At 41.3% G+C, this 15,316-nt stretch overlaps 1 protein-coding gene across 2 annotated transcripts in view; it reads right to left on the reverse strand.

Moving 5' to 3' along the window:
• Dner (delta/notch like EGF repeat containing) overlaps positions 1–15,316 on the reverse strand; it is a 340,243-nt gene that overhangs the window by 132,346 nt on the left and 192,581 nt on the right. For both annotated transcript variants that reach the window (XM_023722281.1, XM_004637300.2), the window contains exon 6: positions 1,244–1,397. In XM_023722281.1, coding sequence (XP_023578049.1) covers positions 1,244–1,397 — 154 coding nt within the window. The remainder of the gene's footprint in view (positions 1–1,243; positions 1,398–15,316) is intronic.

The raw sequence follows: 15,316 nt of genomic DNA on the forward strand, positions 1-15,316 counted from the left end.
ATGAAGTTGGTCCACATGTAACTGACATCAAAGGATAACATTGCCAGCAGATAACATTTAAAAAGAAAGTGATAGGAAACAGGTATGCTATAATCAATTTTTAAAACATGTTGAAAAATAATATATCTGCAGGAGAGATATACCTGTGCATATGCACGTGCATGCGCGCGCACGCGCACACACACACACACACACACAGAGGTCTGAAAAGAAAGAATATACCAAACTATCAACCTATCACTATGATTTTATCAAATTTGTATGGGCATAAAGGAGTGTGGTACTCTCATCTTTTAGCTTATAAACTTCTTCATTATTAGGTCTTTTTCCTCACAATTCCATCTCTGTCTGCATCCTCACCTTCTGCTTCATCCTAAATTCCCCCCAGAAGAAGAAGCTGGCAGCAGGATGAGATGGAAGGAGGAAGACTGGTGTGAATTTTGTACAATATTTGATAATGAAATAGGAGTAACTTTTCTACTTTGAAGCTGCACCCAAAAATCAGTTCACTGGTTTAAAAAAAAAAAAATCCAAACATTTACGGGCAAAAATGCCCTTTTGCTGCTCAAGGGTTTCTAACCAACATGGCCGAGCAATAAGTCAGTCAAGATGATTGCCAAGCCCTGAAAGCCTGTGGGCAGGCACAGCAGCCACTGTGGGCTCTCTCCTCCATTGGACATACTCAGAGGATTTTGAAGTCTCACATAACCAAGTCTCGTATATCCAAGCATACCACATGCAAATCTTGGCATGCTACTGACATGCTCCTTTGTGGAGAACAGGGAACCAGGAACTCAGACTAACGAATGGACAATAACAAGGAGAAATTAACAAAAACAGCAAGATTAGGGGGCTTTATAATACTTGGATATTTTATCCTAGATTTTTCTTAAATTGCTTGACATAACTGCCCAACTCAGATCCAGTCCATACCCAGTGCATACTTGTGGAATTGTTTTTGAAATATCTAGGCCTCCGTTTGACCAAGAATATTGTTTTTCCAGAACAAAACTGGTGGAATGCTAGAATGTAGGCATCCTAACATCAGAAAGCAAACCAGAGGACACAATCATTCCCATAATTTATTTCTTCCCTCACTTGACTACAGACAGACTGGGGGAATCTGGTAAGATCTTGCAGTCACCTGTGACAGATGGATAAAGTACCGCTTACATATCCTTAGTGAAGAGAAGTACTCTATAGCAAAATAGCCACTATTCACTGCATGTAGCATAAAACATACCAGGCAGGCAAAGGCAAGTGAAGTTGCTCCCCTCCTGCTTTTCATTTGCATCAATGCAGCTTGCCTCATTCTTGCAGGGTTTCCTGTGGCAGGCATCAAATTCTTCACAGAAAGTACCAATGTACTGGTCCTCACAGGTGCAGGAAAAAGTTGCCTAAAACATGAAAATATATGACTTGTTATGCAGGTCTCCCACCGTGCACCCTTTGGCTGTGAAATTTAAAGTTCAAAAGCATCACATCCTTTTTCTAAAGATACCAATACTGAGTCTCCCTTAAGCCATAATCTGGTTCAAATCCTATCTTCAGGAGAAATAGTGTGTGTTTCTTTGCAGTTAAATCTCAGGCACTTATTTTTATAGTTCTTTATTCATACCCCAATCATTTTCAAACTTCTTAAAATAGAATCGGAAAGAACAACTTGTTTTAGGCTAAAAATGAAGCTTCGCTGACCTGACATGGAAATGGCAATTTTGCTAGATACATTGTGCTACAGCCATTAAATTAGACATCAGTCCAACCAGTTAAAATCCTCAGCACAGATAGCACTTGGAAAGTCACCAAATGTCTTACTCAGATCGTGCTTCCAGAGCCCGAAGGGCACACTGAGTCACCATGAGTGGGACTCAACATGCGGTCATACAAGCTCCTCAGTGCATGGGCAAACAAAAGGCACAACTCAAGTTACCATTTTGTTTGCTTCAGTCTAGCAACATTATCTTCGTAAAGCACCATAATTCAAATATCAAACAGGCAAATGTGATTTGAGGCCTTTTTTCTGAGATAGTCATAAAAATACAAATATAATTGGGCCTTTCTGCTTCCTTCCTAAAGCCAACCTTAGTACTAGTCTGTAAAAAAAAAACGAAACAAAACATGAGTCTCACTCTACATGCAGTGATGTGGATCGTTATAGGAGTCCATGAAAAAGGAAAGAAAAGCAGCAAACCTGCTACTTGAACAATCTGACACAAACAAAAGCACAGTTCTCAGCTCCCTCCCAAGCCCTGCACAGCAGCTCCTACTCAATTTCTGCTATTCCAGATCTCCACTAGTCCCCAGCCTCTGCCCCTCAGCCCACCTGTCCTCAGCCCAGCCCTCTGACCCTAATCACAGAGCCAGACTTGAGCCCCTCTCTTAGGAGTCTCAACCACACGCCCATCAGCACAACTGAGTGAGGAAAGGGTTATTCCTAGTCCTCTTAATCTGCTTGGTCTCTCAGTCACGTTTCACAATTCTGTTACATTTCTTGATGAATGTATTCATGCATATTTCAGATTTGTTTGTAGCTGGAGATATTTGTTTGTCTTATTCTTGTGAAGTTCATTATAGTTGCCAGGGATCCTCGCTGACAAATAAAAAGCAAGGGCTTTGTTACCAGCCCTTACACTGATGTTTCATTAGGACTCAGAATTCTAGTTGGTCCTGAGGGCTTCCAGATAACACACAAAGATAAGGGGAGAACTGCTCACCGCAGATAAAGCCAACATTACCTTCTTTTCTCCACCCTGCGTGGCTATTGCAGTTATTCCAGAATGATTTGGATCATGAAGTTCTATTTGTAAAATTTACCCCTAAGTAGAATTCTATGATTGCTGAATTTTATCAAATTCCATTTTAGGTTCTATAAAAGTTATCTACTGTGTTCACCTTTGACCTATCGTGATAGGAAATGAACATCTAGATTTCCTAGTACTGATTCACTGTACTGGTCCTGGAAGAAAGACCAACTAAGGTAATTAGACAAAATGGTTAGAATACAGCTGGGTCCCACTGGTAATTTTACTTCTGTTGCCTTCTGTCCTCATCCCTCTCCCCAACAGACCCCCTTCTAGGAAAAGTTGAACCTGCACATGTGCTCATATTTGTATCATAAAAGGATGCCCCCCACAAGCGAGTGAGTGAATGAATGAGTGAATGAATGAATGAATGAATGAATGAATGAATGAATGAATGAATGAGCAGCTGACAGATCTGGAGCTGAGACAACCAACCACAAAGCCAAACAATAAAACATGACATTTATCTTGACTCACCATCCAGGTTTTGTACAGGTATTTGCTCTTGGTTTCATTGTCTTTGTGGACTAAATCTGACTGAGTCCTTATAACAAGTACAATCAAGTCTCCCTTAGTTCAAAACACAGTCTTCAATTATGCCTTAGTAACTAGAACAATGAGATGAATGGAATATGAGGAGTATCCTTGTGTTCAAGCTGTACTTTTTTGCCTTCTATTTCTATCAGCTCTCACAGCTTTGTGGCAAATGCAAATTCCTCCTGCCTTCTAGCAACAGGTGGACAGCCCATCTGATTTTTCCTAATGTGAGATGCATCTTTCTGGTGTATTTGCATTGACTCAGTACCTGGAAGCTGGGTAAAGCTAATCAAGATCTGTTAGAAATGTCACTTTTAGACAGGAAATTTCTTTTTCTCAAACTGTCTTTGAAGGAAAATCTTGTTGTTGTTCAAATACACAACAGAGTACATGTTTGATTGCAGGAGTAGTCTCAAGCCTTTCTGTGCATTCAAAGATTTGTGGCTGGCTTTGAAATGTAAATGCTGCACACTCCCAGCGCACAGAGCTCCAAAGTGGGCCTCTGTGTCATGATAAATTACTCTATATCATTGGCTTTGGCAGCTGTCTTCTACAATTTACGATTTGTATCCAGACATTCCAGGCTGCAGATAAATTTCCTTGGTTATTTGTGGGATACATCTTACATATCATTCATCTTATGAGTTCCATGGAAAATATGTTGCTGGTGGAAATAAATTATTAAATCCTCAAATTAAATATTGTCTGGTTAGGTTTCATTGCATTTAAAGCTAAAACAGAAGCCACACATTCTGTTTTGCTTTATTCTAAGCAGGGACTTTGGAAGAATCTTTAAGAAACGACTAGAACAATTGCTTTTGACAAGGCAAAACACAAATCAATTCTTAAACTTCAGTCGCAGTCTGAGAAAGATTAATACATATTTACATAGCCACATCCATAAAGTGTAAGTGAAATCTTTGTGTATTCCATTTATATCATCCATAAAGTAGGATTCTTCCTTAAGTTCATCCTCTAAGGACAAAACACTGTCCTACAATATTAAAAGCATGGGTGAATCATTACTCATGGAAACTGTCAGTGTACATTTTTACGGAAAACTACGGATCACTGAAAGCTGTAAACTGCTAACTTTCCTTGAGAAATGTAATCAACTGCCTCTGATATAGCTAATCAACATCCAATTAACTCCTCCAGTTTATAAAGTACAAAATAAACTTAGTTAAAATTAGTAGCTTAACTCAGTTAGAGAAAGACACTTCTCTGTAAAAGGATCACTCATGCACACACAGAAGCCTTTTTCAAGTAAAATTAAAAGTGACCTTCAGAAATTAATTTTGAAACCCAATGCAGAATCTCAATTTTCCACAACAGCTGGAAGTCAAATATTCCATCTTTAATGAAATCTTTAATGAAATTTTCTCTGGCAGAGGTAGAAAGCTTACTTGAAAACTTTCAGGTTAAAAAATGTCATTCACAGAAACACTCATTTGTTTACCTACTCCACAAATATTTATTCAGCACTTACTCTAGGGTCATAAACGTGAATGTGACTCTCATGGAAATTATATGATCCACAATAAACAAAACAAACAAGTAAATGGCATCATGTACTGGGTAATAAATGCCACAGGAAGCACAGAGAGGGAATAAAAGTGGGAGGAGCACAATTTTAAATAGGATGCCTTTATAGTGAGAAAATTGGGCTGAAAGAGGAGAGAGTGTGCATAGTGGTGCTTTCTAAGGAAAGAGATGGCAGAGAACGCAGTGGCCAGTACAGACTTGGGTGGGGGGTGCCTACCCCAGGCAGGAAAGATTAGAGGTCAGTATGCTTGGAATGGAGCAAACGACAGAGTAGTGTGACACAAACAAAGACAAGAAATCAGAGGTGAGGTCCTAGAAAGGGGCAATGATTCTCAAGTTGGAGCAGATTTGCCCCCCAGAGCACACTTAACAAGATCAGAGATATTTTTGCTTGTCACAAGTGGGTCTGCTCCTGGCACCTAATGGCTGGAGTTTAAGGAGGCCACTAAACCACCTACAGTGTACAAGACAGACCCCGCAGCAAGGAATGATCCAGGCCTGATGTTGATCATGCTGAAGTTAAGAAACTCAGTGTAGGGTCTTCCAGGTTACTGTAAAGACTTTGGTTTTGTATATAAACTGGAGAAAGAAAGGCAAGGGCCAGCAGAGACTCTAGAATGTGTTGTACCCATTAACATTGCTCTGCGCTACATTATCTTGTGACATTGCTATAGTTTATTTTGTTCTGGTAACATCACAAACCTGACAGTAAACGATCCCACGGGCATCTCAAAGCAAAAGCTAGATGATCACTTGTTCAGGAAAGTTTAGTTTAGTTCTTCAGATTTCATATTATGATGTCAATCCCATCATCTGGGGTAATTTTCCAAGCAGGAGAGCTATCTTTATCCCATGCTATAGAATAACTGGCTATTACTGGATTATTTGACCAGAGCTGGATATTGTCCAAGAGTTATCCTTTAATACCATTCCCTCAGCATACACAGTTTATACGTTGCCCTGTGTGGAGCAATACCATGGATCCTAGAGATGTGGTAAAGGACAGTGTCTTATGCTGTGGCACTTACATTGTATCCAAAGACATGGACACAGTCTATATAAGATGACATCCTAGAGCAACAGCAGATGTACCCTATCTTGGAGTGGTAAGTCCTGTAAAGCAATATAGCTCACCATGAGAAGGTAGAGGAGGATGACAGAGTGTAAGCCAACTTCTACGTCAATCAGCAGCTAGTAGAGAGGACTCTGTCTGGGAAGAATTGTGCGTATAGAGAATTCTGACTTTCCTCTGCATAGTCATGGATTTTCTCTACACTGAAATCAAGGCTCGCCATCAGAGCCCTGGATTCTGCACCACATTCTCTTGCTCCCCTGGAAGAATTACTGTCACTGGGTTGTTATTTCACCTTACTTTCTTAAATAGCAAAAGGGGCTATGATACACACCCTATTCAGCCTGTGGCTACATTCCTCAGGAAGCTACTGCTGAGGATAGCTACGCTGTACACCACGGAGCGCCTCACTTCTGAAGCCTTGCCCAAGAAAATCCACTCACTTAAGTGCTACTTATTACAGTAGTCTCGAGAACTAAAGTTTCCTCTTTTTGAACAATGTAAAGAATATGAATAGATTTTCCTTTTAGATTTGGTGCTATACATTCAGAGTCTAATTACTAATCAGAGCTTATGACCTCTGAAGGCATCTCCCCTGCCCCCTAACGGAGACACTACCATCTAATTTATGTATTCTCTGACTCTCAGCTATTTTTTGGTATTTTTTTACTTAAATATTTATAAAATATGAAATGAATAAATGATGTTCTGACTTTCCCTTACTGTTATTTTCTCAGTAATTTTCACCTCTCAATAATGTCTAATTATTAAAGAGTAAATCATTCCACAGAAGTAGGTTTTCTGAACAACTATCTATCTCTCTTTAAGAATCAGGACTAATAAATTCTACTTTACTTTCATCCTTACAATAGAGAGAAAATATAGTTACTTCTTTTTTTTAGATAACTGCTTTATTTTTTATATTAATTTTATTGAGAAAGAAATAGCAATGAGACAGTTTCAAAACAGGTTAGTAGGACAGTTACAATAATTAACACATTGCATATTGTTGTCTTTGTAGTAGTTATTCATAGTACAAGATGCTGACACAATATCTTATCTAAACACTATTAGTACAAATCTTTCTTCTCACTGAACTAAGAGAAAGTAGCTGTATATCTATCCTATTTTGTATATACATATATATATACATATATATACATATTTTTTCACTACAAAATGGTTACTTCTTTTTGATGACTTGGTGACATCAGTTACAAACATAAAAATCTCAATTAATTAAACATTCAAGTTGATTGTGTATAAATCTTGCTTACCCAAGTTTTATCTCATGAATCAACATCTGTCAAGTGGGTATTACTAGCTTCATTTTATGAATTGAGAAGAGGCTCAATAGAGAAATGAGATAATTTATATAAGGTGTCCTAGCTGTCAAGGACAAGGTCAAGGCTTAAATTCACTTACTGATTCCAAACCTTTTCCTATTCACAACTACCTATTGTCCCCTCATTGCCCTGATGGTCTAAAATTTGGTGCAGTGATGTGACGACTCTCTGCAGCCATAGTCTAAAATAGACTCCACCAATGGTGGCATTTTAGTTCTTGCTCCAGATTTCTGAGGCTTTTCTGCCTCCTCCCATGCTACCAGCTAGGTGCCTTCCTTGGCACTGCCTTGCAGGCTGTCCTTTTGGTTCATTGATTCTAATTTCCTATAGTCTTGAAGCTACTACTACATGTATCCAAATAAGCCATCACAATAAAGACATCCTTCCTGATGGTCAGAATTGTCCCTTGCACATGAAGGGCCTAATGATTCATGAACAGACTTTAGAAACTTTGGTGATTCTTTGCCAGAATTGAAAGACCACAGCTATCAGACACAGTTGCTATTCTGGTGTTCACTGAATTGAGCTGACTCTAGACTTTGCAGGGAGGTTCTCTGCAGGTGCAAAGGTCCCTTCTCCTACTTCCACACCTGTCTCTGATGACTTCGGATGTGGTTAGAGTAGCATCCTAGCCACTCTTACATCCCTTGGCTATGTATGCATTCAGTGGGAGCACTGGGACAAGGGGTAGGAGTACCATCCTGAAGGGGTCTCTAAACTGGTAAAATGAGAATGAAGATGATCCAGGCCACTCCTCCCTACAGGACTCTCCAGGCTAGTTCTGATTTCCATAGTCGGTGAGCTGGATTCCAAAACAACCTCGCAGTGATTCCTAGTCAAATGTCCAACTCTCTCTGCCCAATGAGTTGATAACACTGGGGTGAGGTGATGCACATCTGGTAGTTTTTGCCAAATTACTCTCCGCATTTTTATACATGTTTGAAATTTTCCAAACAATATTTTGGTGGGGGGGTTATTATTATTTTAACAGCCTGGCTAAGGACCAAGAAAGGAAAAATAAAACACTGGAACAGCAGAATCCCTTTCAGCATCCTGCACCTAGCTCCTCTCTGGGGAACATGCTGTTGCAGTTGCCGGAGAAATGTTGCGGAGAACATCGTGTGCACATCACTGAGTCCCCACATGTGAAATCCCACTCCAGAGATTTATTTCATATCCAAGTGCCAGGAAAAGCTCTGCTTGCCCTACGGGACTGACAATTTTTTTCCTTGTGGACAGCATGCATCACATCATGGAGCATATTTCCCTCTAAACAACTCAGTCTGCTTGCAGATTCGGCTCGGCCATTCCTACGCCAAGGGAAGGCTTGGCTGCCTCTCTGCTTCCTCGGTGTGCGGGGGTCATGTGCAGGGCATACTCCATCCAGGCCTGGGCGAGAAGAAAGGAATTCGTGCTCCAGAGCCTACGAGTAAAGTTTCAGAAGACCTCTCTGTGTTAGCTCTCCATTCAACTTTCCAGTACTGGGAAACAGAAGCAGAATCTGTTTCCCAATATTGGAAATCTCTGGATCCTGCACTTAGTTTTTCCAGGACCTTGAGGAGCAGCTGTCAGTGATGATTGAAGGATGGGCTTCCTAGGGCCCCCTTTATTAAATGCTCTCAGACCTTTAAGCAGGCATTAGGGAAAAAAGGTTGTGAGTTCCCTTAACTCGTGGAATAACAGCACTGGCCAGGTTCTAGTCCATACTGTCCTGTCACCCAGAACACTCCAGCCTGAATGTGTGGAGGCCTAGACCACAGAAACTTGGATCTGGTCATCCTCACCCAAGAGCCCATGAGTCCAATTCTTCAGCTGTGGGAACCAGAGCTGCATAAGTAGGCACAGCTGAGGCCTAACTGTAAGCGTTTAGGAGGTGAGCCGTGCTTGCTTAGAATAGGAGGAATTTAGCCTTTACAATGCCCAAGCTTAGTATTTCAAGAAGTAGAAGAGATTATTTGAATGCAAAATTTGACAGACTATCTGAGAATTCTACATCTCTTCCTGACCTAAGTCACACAAAAACTCTTGAAATCCTGCCACAAAGACAAGTTGTTGCCTCTTTTAGTGAACATGGTGGTCAAAGGAAAATTCACTATGAATTGGATTTTTTAAGATTTTATCTGTTGGCTATTCTGTTGTTCATTATATACGTAATTTTTTTTGACCTTTTTTTTTCCAAAGTTTTATTGATAAACAGATAGCAATGAGACAGTTTCAAATCAAATCAGAAGTACAGTTTCAACAAATAATACACTGCATATATTATCCTTAGTGGTTAATTGCTGTACAAGAAGTGGACTTGTGATCCTATTTACAAACACCATTAGAACAAATCATTCTATTCATTAAGAGAATGCAACTATATATCTATCCTAACCACTTTGAATACACAGATACAAAATGGACATTCATCGGTATACCCCATTTTTTCTAAGTTCCGTTACTGAATATTATAGGTGTGTAAACTCAGCAAAATATTCTAAAAGAGTCCCGTAGCCCATAATAGCATTGGGTCTTCTGTTTAACTGGCAATGTCAGAAATTGTTGATCTGAGTCCCCCACAGCTCAACATAACAGCATGGCTTTACTTCCTATATTTCGTCTTCATATTTTTCTACTGGATGGTTAAGACCAAGGTAAAGCAGGACCTATGCAACAAGAGTTGTAGCTTTTTGGTCTGAGAAGGTCAGTGAAATGCCCTCAGGATTTATCTTGAGATCCTGTACCTCAGATTGTAGAACCTTTGTCAGTGCAGCCATGTGGATGAGTCACGGCCATTGCTTGGCCAATGTGCTCTCTGTGAAAGCCTGAGAGAGTGTCTTCTCCCCATGTGACTCTCCTTAGGCACACTCTACATCATCGATCACTTTCCTCTTTGGCCCCATAATCTTCTTGATCAGAAAATTTGGGACACTACCGAGGTTATATACGTAATTTAAACAACTACTCCTGTGGAATATAGCTCATACTTTTATTTTCCTGTTAGCCTTAGACACAGCATTGTTTTTCTATTTGAACTTATTGATTGTAAATATAGTAGCTTATTTAAAAAAAAAAAAACTTAGAAACATAAAGAACCTATGGCCAGCCAGATAGTTCAGCAGACTAAAGCACCTGCTTAGGCAGAGTGCAGAGGCCAGGGTTCAAATCCTGGCATGCAGTGCTGGCCCTGTCCCTGGATACGCTGAGATGGAAATTGAGACTGGGCATGGTGGTACACACCTGTAATCCCAGCGCTTGGGAGGCTGAAAACAGGAGGATCACCACGAGTCCGATCTATGTAGTGAGACCCTATAGACCCTGCAGACCCTGTACCAAATATATAAAGGAAGGAGGAGGAAGAGGAGGAGCAGAAGGAGGAGGAGGAGGAACAGGAGGAAGAGGAGGAGAAGCAAAGGAGAGCATCACTGAAAACCCATCTTTCATTGAATTTCCTTGGAGGGTAGGCCTCATCCCTCAAGTAAATGCATATCATTTTACTTTCCTCATTTTAAATTTCCATTTACCTTTCTATATCCTTTTCCTTTGCTTATCAAGAGAAAATGGTAAGAAAAAAGTTTTAAGAAAATGGAAAATTTTAAGTATGAATTATTAATGAGGAGGATTTATTGAAGAATGGAGACCTTCCTCAGCCTCTTCCTAAGGTTACCTCTGGTGGGAGCAAAGATGATAAACCCATGGTAACTTCTTCTAAAGACAGAGAAAGTGGTCATTAAATACAACACTATCATCCACTGAGGAAAGCCCAACAGGATAAGAGGATCCTTTCCCCCAGTCCTCCCAAAGGTCTTGCAGAATAAGTACTGTCTTTTTGTCTTACCAGTGAGGAAGCAAATCAGAGAATTTCAGTAGCATGCTGAAGGTTAAGGGCTACTCAGAGGTAGAGGGGGCAGGTTTGATCTCGTTGCGAAGAAATCCTTAGAATTTAAATTATTCAGAAATAAAAGGAATTAAGTGACTGTGTAGGAAGGGCAGGGCTCAAACAGGTTTCACAGAAAGGTGAGGAGAATAACATTTATGCATTGGGTAGGCAGCCAAAGGGACCAACTTTCAAAGGACTCTGTCACTCTTAGATCTATCTGATGGCTCCAGGTCTCATTCCCATGGATGACACAAACCTCTTCTACCATGGTCCAAGAAACCTCATGTCACTCCAGGGTGCTAACAACTACCTCCTGGGTTCCTTTTCTGCCCACATGTCTTAGTTTCTTGTTGCTGAGACAAAACCCCCAATATCTGCAAATTAAAGGGAGGAAAGGTTTATTTGGACCCCCAACTTGCAGAAGATTCAGTCATACATGGTGGGCTCCAAGCAAAGGGGGTGTTATGGTTTGTGTCTAGTTGTCCCCCCACAGCCTCATGTAAGTTATGGGGCAGACACGGCTGGAGGAGCAGTGGGTGCCTTGAGGGGCAGGGCTAGAGAGCTGTTAAATGTTACACTGGCTAGCCTGTGCTTTCTCAGAGATGTGGGGAGGGTCATCCTGGACATGGCAGCACCCCAGTCTCTCCCCTAGTGTCTTGAAACCTCCAGTAACTGTGAGCTAAATAAACCTTTCCTTCTCTCATTTTGAGTGTCAGGTATTCCCTCTTGAGTCCCAGGAATGAGAGAAGAAAAACTAATACAGGAGTGTGGCAGAGGGGCATCACAGAGGACAAATAGCTCATCACATGATAGCAAGAGGAAGAGAGGAATCAAGGCAGGGAGATTTAGAGACACTTCCAGGCCACATCCCAGTGACCCATGTCCCCCCCACCAGGCTTCATCGCTCAACATCATACTCATGGGGCCAGGGAGACAGCTCAGCAGAAAAGGTGCTTGCCTGGCAAGCACAAGGTCCTGAGTTCAATTCACGGTCCCGCAAAAAAAAAATAAATAAATAAATAAAAATCACACCCAGCTGTACACTCATCATGGACTAATTCATTGATGAGCACCACACCATCATATCATCCCACCGTCATGATCCAGTCACTTCCCAAAGCGCCATGAGTGCAGGAGGCTTTGGGGCACATCCAGGTATCACCATCACACTGCATCAGCTGGCTAAGGGTACCGCTACAGAGAGCCATAGACTGGTGACTTGAGCATCCGAAGTTTACTCCACAATTTTGGAGGATGTATATCTGAGCTTGATGTGTGACAAAGGTTGGTTTATGCTGAGACCTTCACTTTGCAGACAACTGGCTCCTGCCTGTGGCTTCGCGTGGGCTTCCCTCTAGGCGCATCTCTGTCTTCCTCTCCTCGCGCAGCAAGCTAGTCTCACCAGATGCAGGCCCACTCACATGACCAGTTCTTTTAAGCCCCTAATCAAATAGAGTCACAGCCTTCGGGTCCCAGGGTCAGGACTCCTGCACAGAAATGAGGGCAGGGACAGATCCAGCCCAAACTGCTCCTCTCTGTGTTTACTCCTCCAGCCATGTTCATAACAGTCTTCCTTAAATGCTCCCTTCAGCTTGTCACAAATGCTTAATGCTCACTCTGCGTACTCCATTATCCTACAAAGCACACAGTATGCGAGCAACACCTATGTGGATGCTGCGTGCACAGAGCCATACAAGCTATGGTTCACAAGCTCCAGGAGCTGAGAACCTCATTAGAAAAAGCCAGTGTGGTCATTAGCACTATCATTACCATCTTCGCCACAAATATTTGCTGAGCATCCAACAAACACCAGGTACTATTTTAGGAGCTTTGCAAAATGCACGTGTATACAGATCTAGTTCCACTAGCTACTATTGCTATCCCAATCTTATGTTGGAAGAAACTGAAGTACAGAGAGTGTCAGTAAATTGCCCCAAGAGGTCTGACTGTAGGGTCTGCCTTCTACATTAGAACCACAGGACCCAGAGGCAACAGTGCAGCGTAGTACCACACTGTCATGTGCTGAGATTCTATACGTGGTTCTCCTTTTCTGACCTTGGAAAAGTAATTTCTATTATTTATTGCTTTGTTTCCTGTCGGGCCTCACTTCAATAACCACAGAAAATTCAAAAAGATATTCTGTAGGCCAAAAATGCTATTCTTTATGTTGTACCTTTAAATCTTAACTGCTGGGAGATCTAACATAGCATTAGCATCTGCAAATTAGCATGATCATTTTGAAAAACAGTATGGAGGTTCTTCAAAATATTAGAAATAGAATTGCTGTATGACCCAGCAATCTCATTACTGGGTACAGATTCCATGAAAATTAGATCGTTGTGTTGGGAAGATATTGGGACTTTTGTATTTATAGAAGCACTACTCATAAAAGCTAGGACATAGAACTAAAATAGGTGTTTAATGACAGATGAAGAGGAAAAGAAAGTGATATACATACAGAATGGGATGTCATTCAGCTATAGAAAGGAAGAGAATCCTGTTGCTTGTGACAGCATGAATAAACACAGAGATCATTATGCTAAATGAAATAATTCAGAGGCAGAAGGCCAAAACCTAATGATCTCACTTATTGGTGGTATCTAAAAGCTGATCCCTTGTAATAGAATGGAATGATGGTTATCAGTAACCAAGCTGGTACAGGAGTGGGGAATGTTAGTCAAAGGAGATGTGATTATAATTAGAGAAAAAAAATTCAAAACTAGGCAAATGTAGTGATAGAAAGTAGGTAAGGAATTGCCTAGGTTGAGGAGTACAGGCAGAGAAGACCGGTGGAGGGATTGGAAGTAATAACTAGTGGCGATGGGCTTTCTGGCTTAAGTGATGAAAATGTTCTCAAATTTACTGCAATGATGATTATATGACTCTGTGAACATACTGAAAACAGCTGGTTGTAAAATTTAGATAGGTCTTCAGCGGCCAGGGTTCATTCTCCAGCGTGCCATGCTGGTCCTGCCCCCAGGACGCGCTGAAATGATGACTGAGACTGGGCATGGCGGCATGCACCTGTGATTCCAGCATTTAGAAGGCTGAAAAACATGAGAATCACTATGGGTCCAATCTACATAGCGAGACCCTGTAGACCCTGTACCAATACATTAAAAAAAATTTAGATGGGTTCACTGTGTATTTGAATTACACCTCAATAAATCTAACTTTTAAAAAATAAAATGACATGGTAGATATTCAAGAACACTTATCCAATAATAAAGGGATTTAGTAGTGTCATCCACTACTAACACAATTATATCAGGGACACAGGACAGTGAGCCCTGTTCCCAGTTCCTTTCTGAGTCAGGTAAAGAAAACTAACAAATCAAATCACAGGCAGGATATGACAAGAATGTAGATGGAAATTAGAAAGTGGGCTCAGGTAAGATCACCAAAATTCCTATCGCTGTTCCCCAAGAAGAATGCCCCAACCCTTATACTTCTTGGAGATGGAGAAGGACCAAGTGCTATGACAAGTGTGGACACCAGGCAGCGCTTACCTCCCTCTGGCCTCTAATAACCCACTGGATGATGAGGGTAACGAAGATGTCTGTGTCCCAGGACAACGGGATGCGGGAGTCACTGGGTCAAGAGAGATTTGCTTAGGCGCATCACCTGAGCCCTGATGCACCACCCCCAGCTCTCTGACTGCCGGGGACTCTGGGTTGGTCCTTAGGTCAACTCTGAGTACCAGCTGTGTCTTTGGGGATGAAAACTGAATTCTTAAGACCTTTGCTACCACCTGAAAATGAAGACCCTGAGATCGGGAGACAGACAGGAAGAACTCCTCCTGTGTGGCACTGCTTCATGGACAAGGCTGCTCTTCTGTCCATCCTCTGCCCGTCCTTCCTCATTTCCTTTGGGCTCCTTCATGTATGTGGTCTATACTAGTATCACAGGCCACTGCTGACCTCTGTGTGTGTGTGTGTGTGTGTGTGTGTGTGTGTCCCTCTTCCCATCACGCAGGAACTTTCCCCAACTTCATCCACCTTCTTATTTGACTTAACGATTCTCCCTTGACTTAGACCTCACTTTTATCTTCTTCTGAGTGCACTGTAGTTCATGTACTTTCATGGATAGGCTCCAATCAAATACAGAAAAAAAGACTGTAAATAAAACAATAAAGCACAGCTTATAGGTGATA

This window comes from Octodon degus, unplaced genomic scaffold (genome assembly GCF_000260255.1).
Source record: "Octodon degus isolate 3935 unplaced genomic scaffold, OctDeg1.0 scaffold00089, whole genome shotgun sequence".
NCBI lineage: Eukaryota > Metazoa > Chordata > Mammalia > Rodentia > Octodontidae > Octodon > Octodon degus.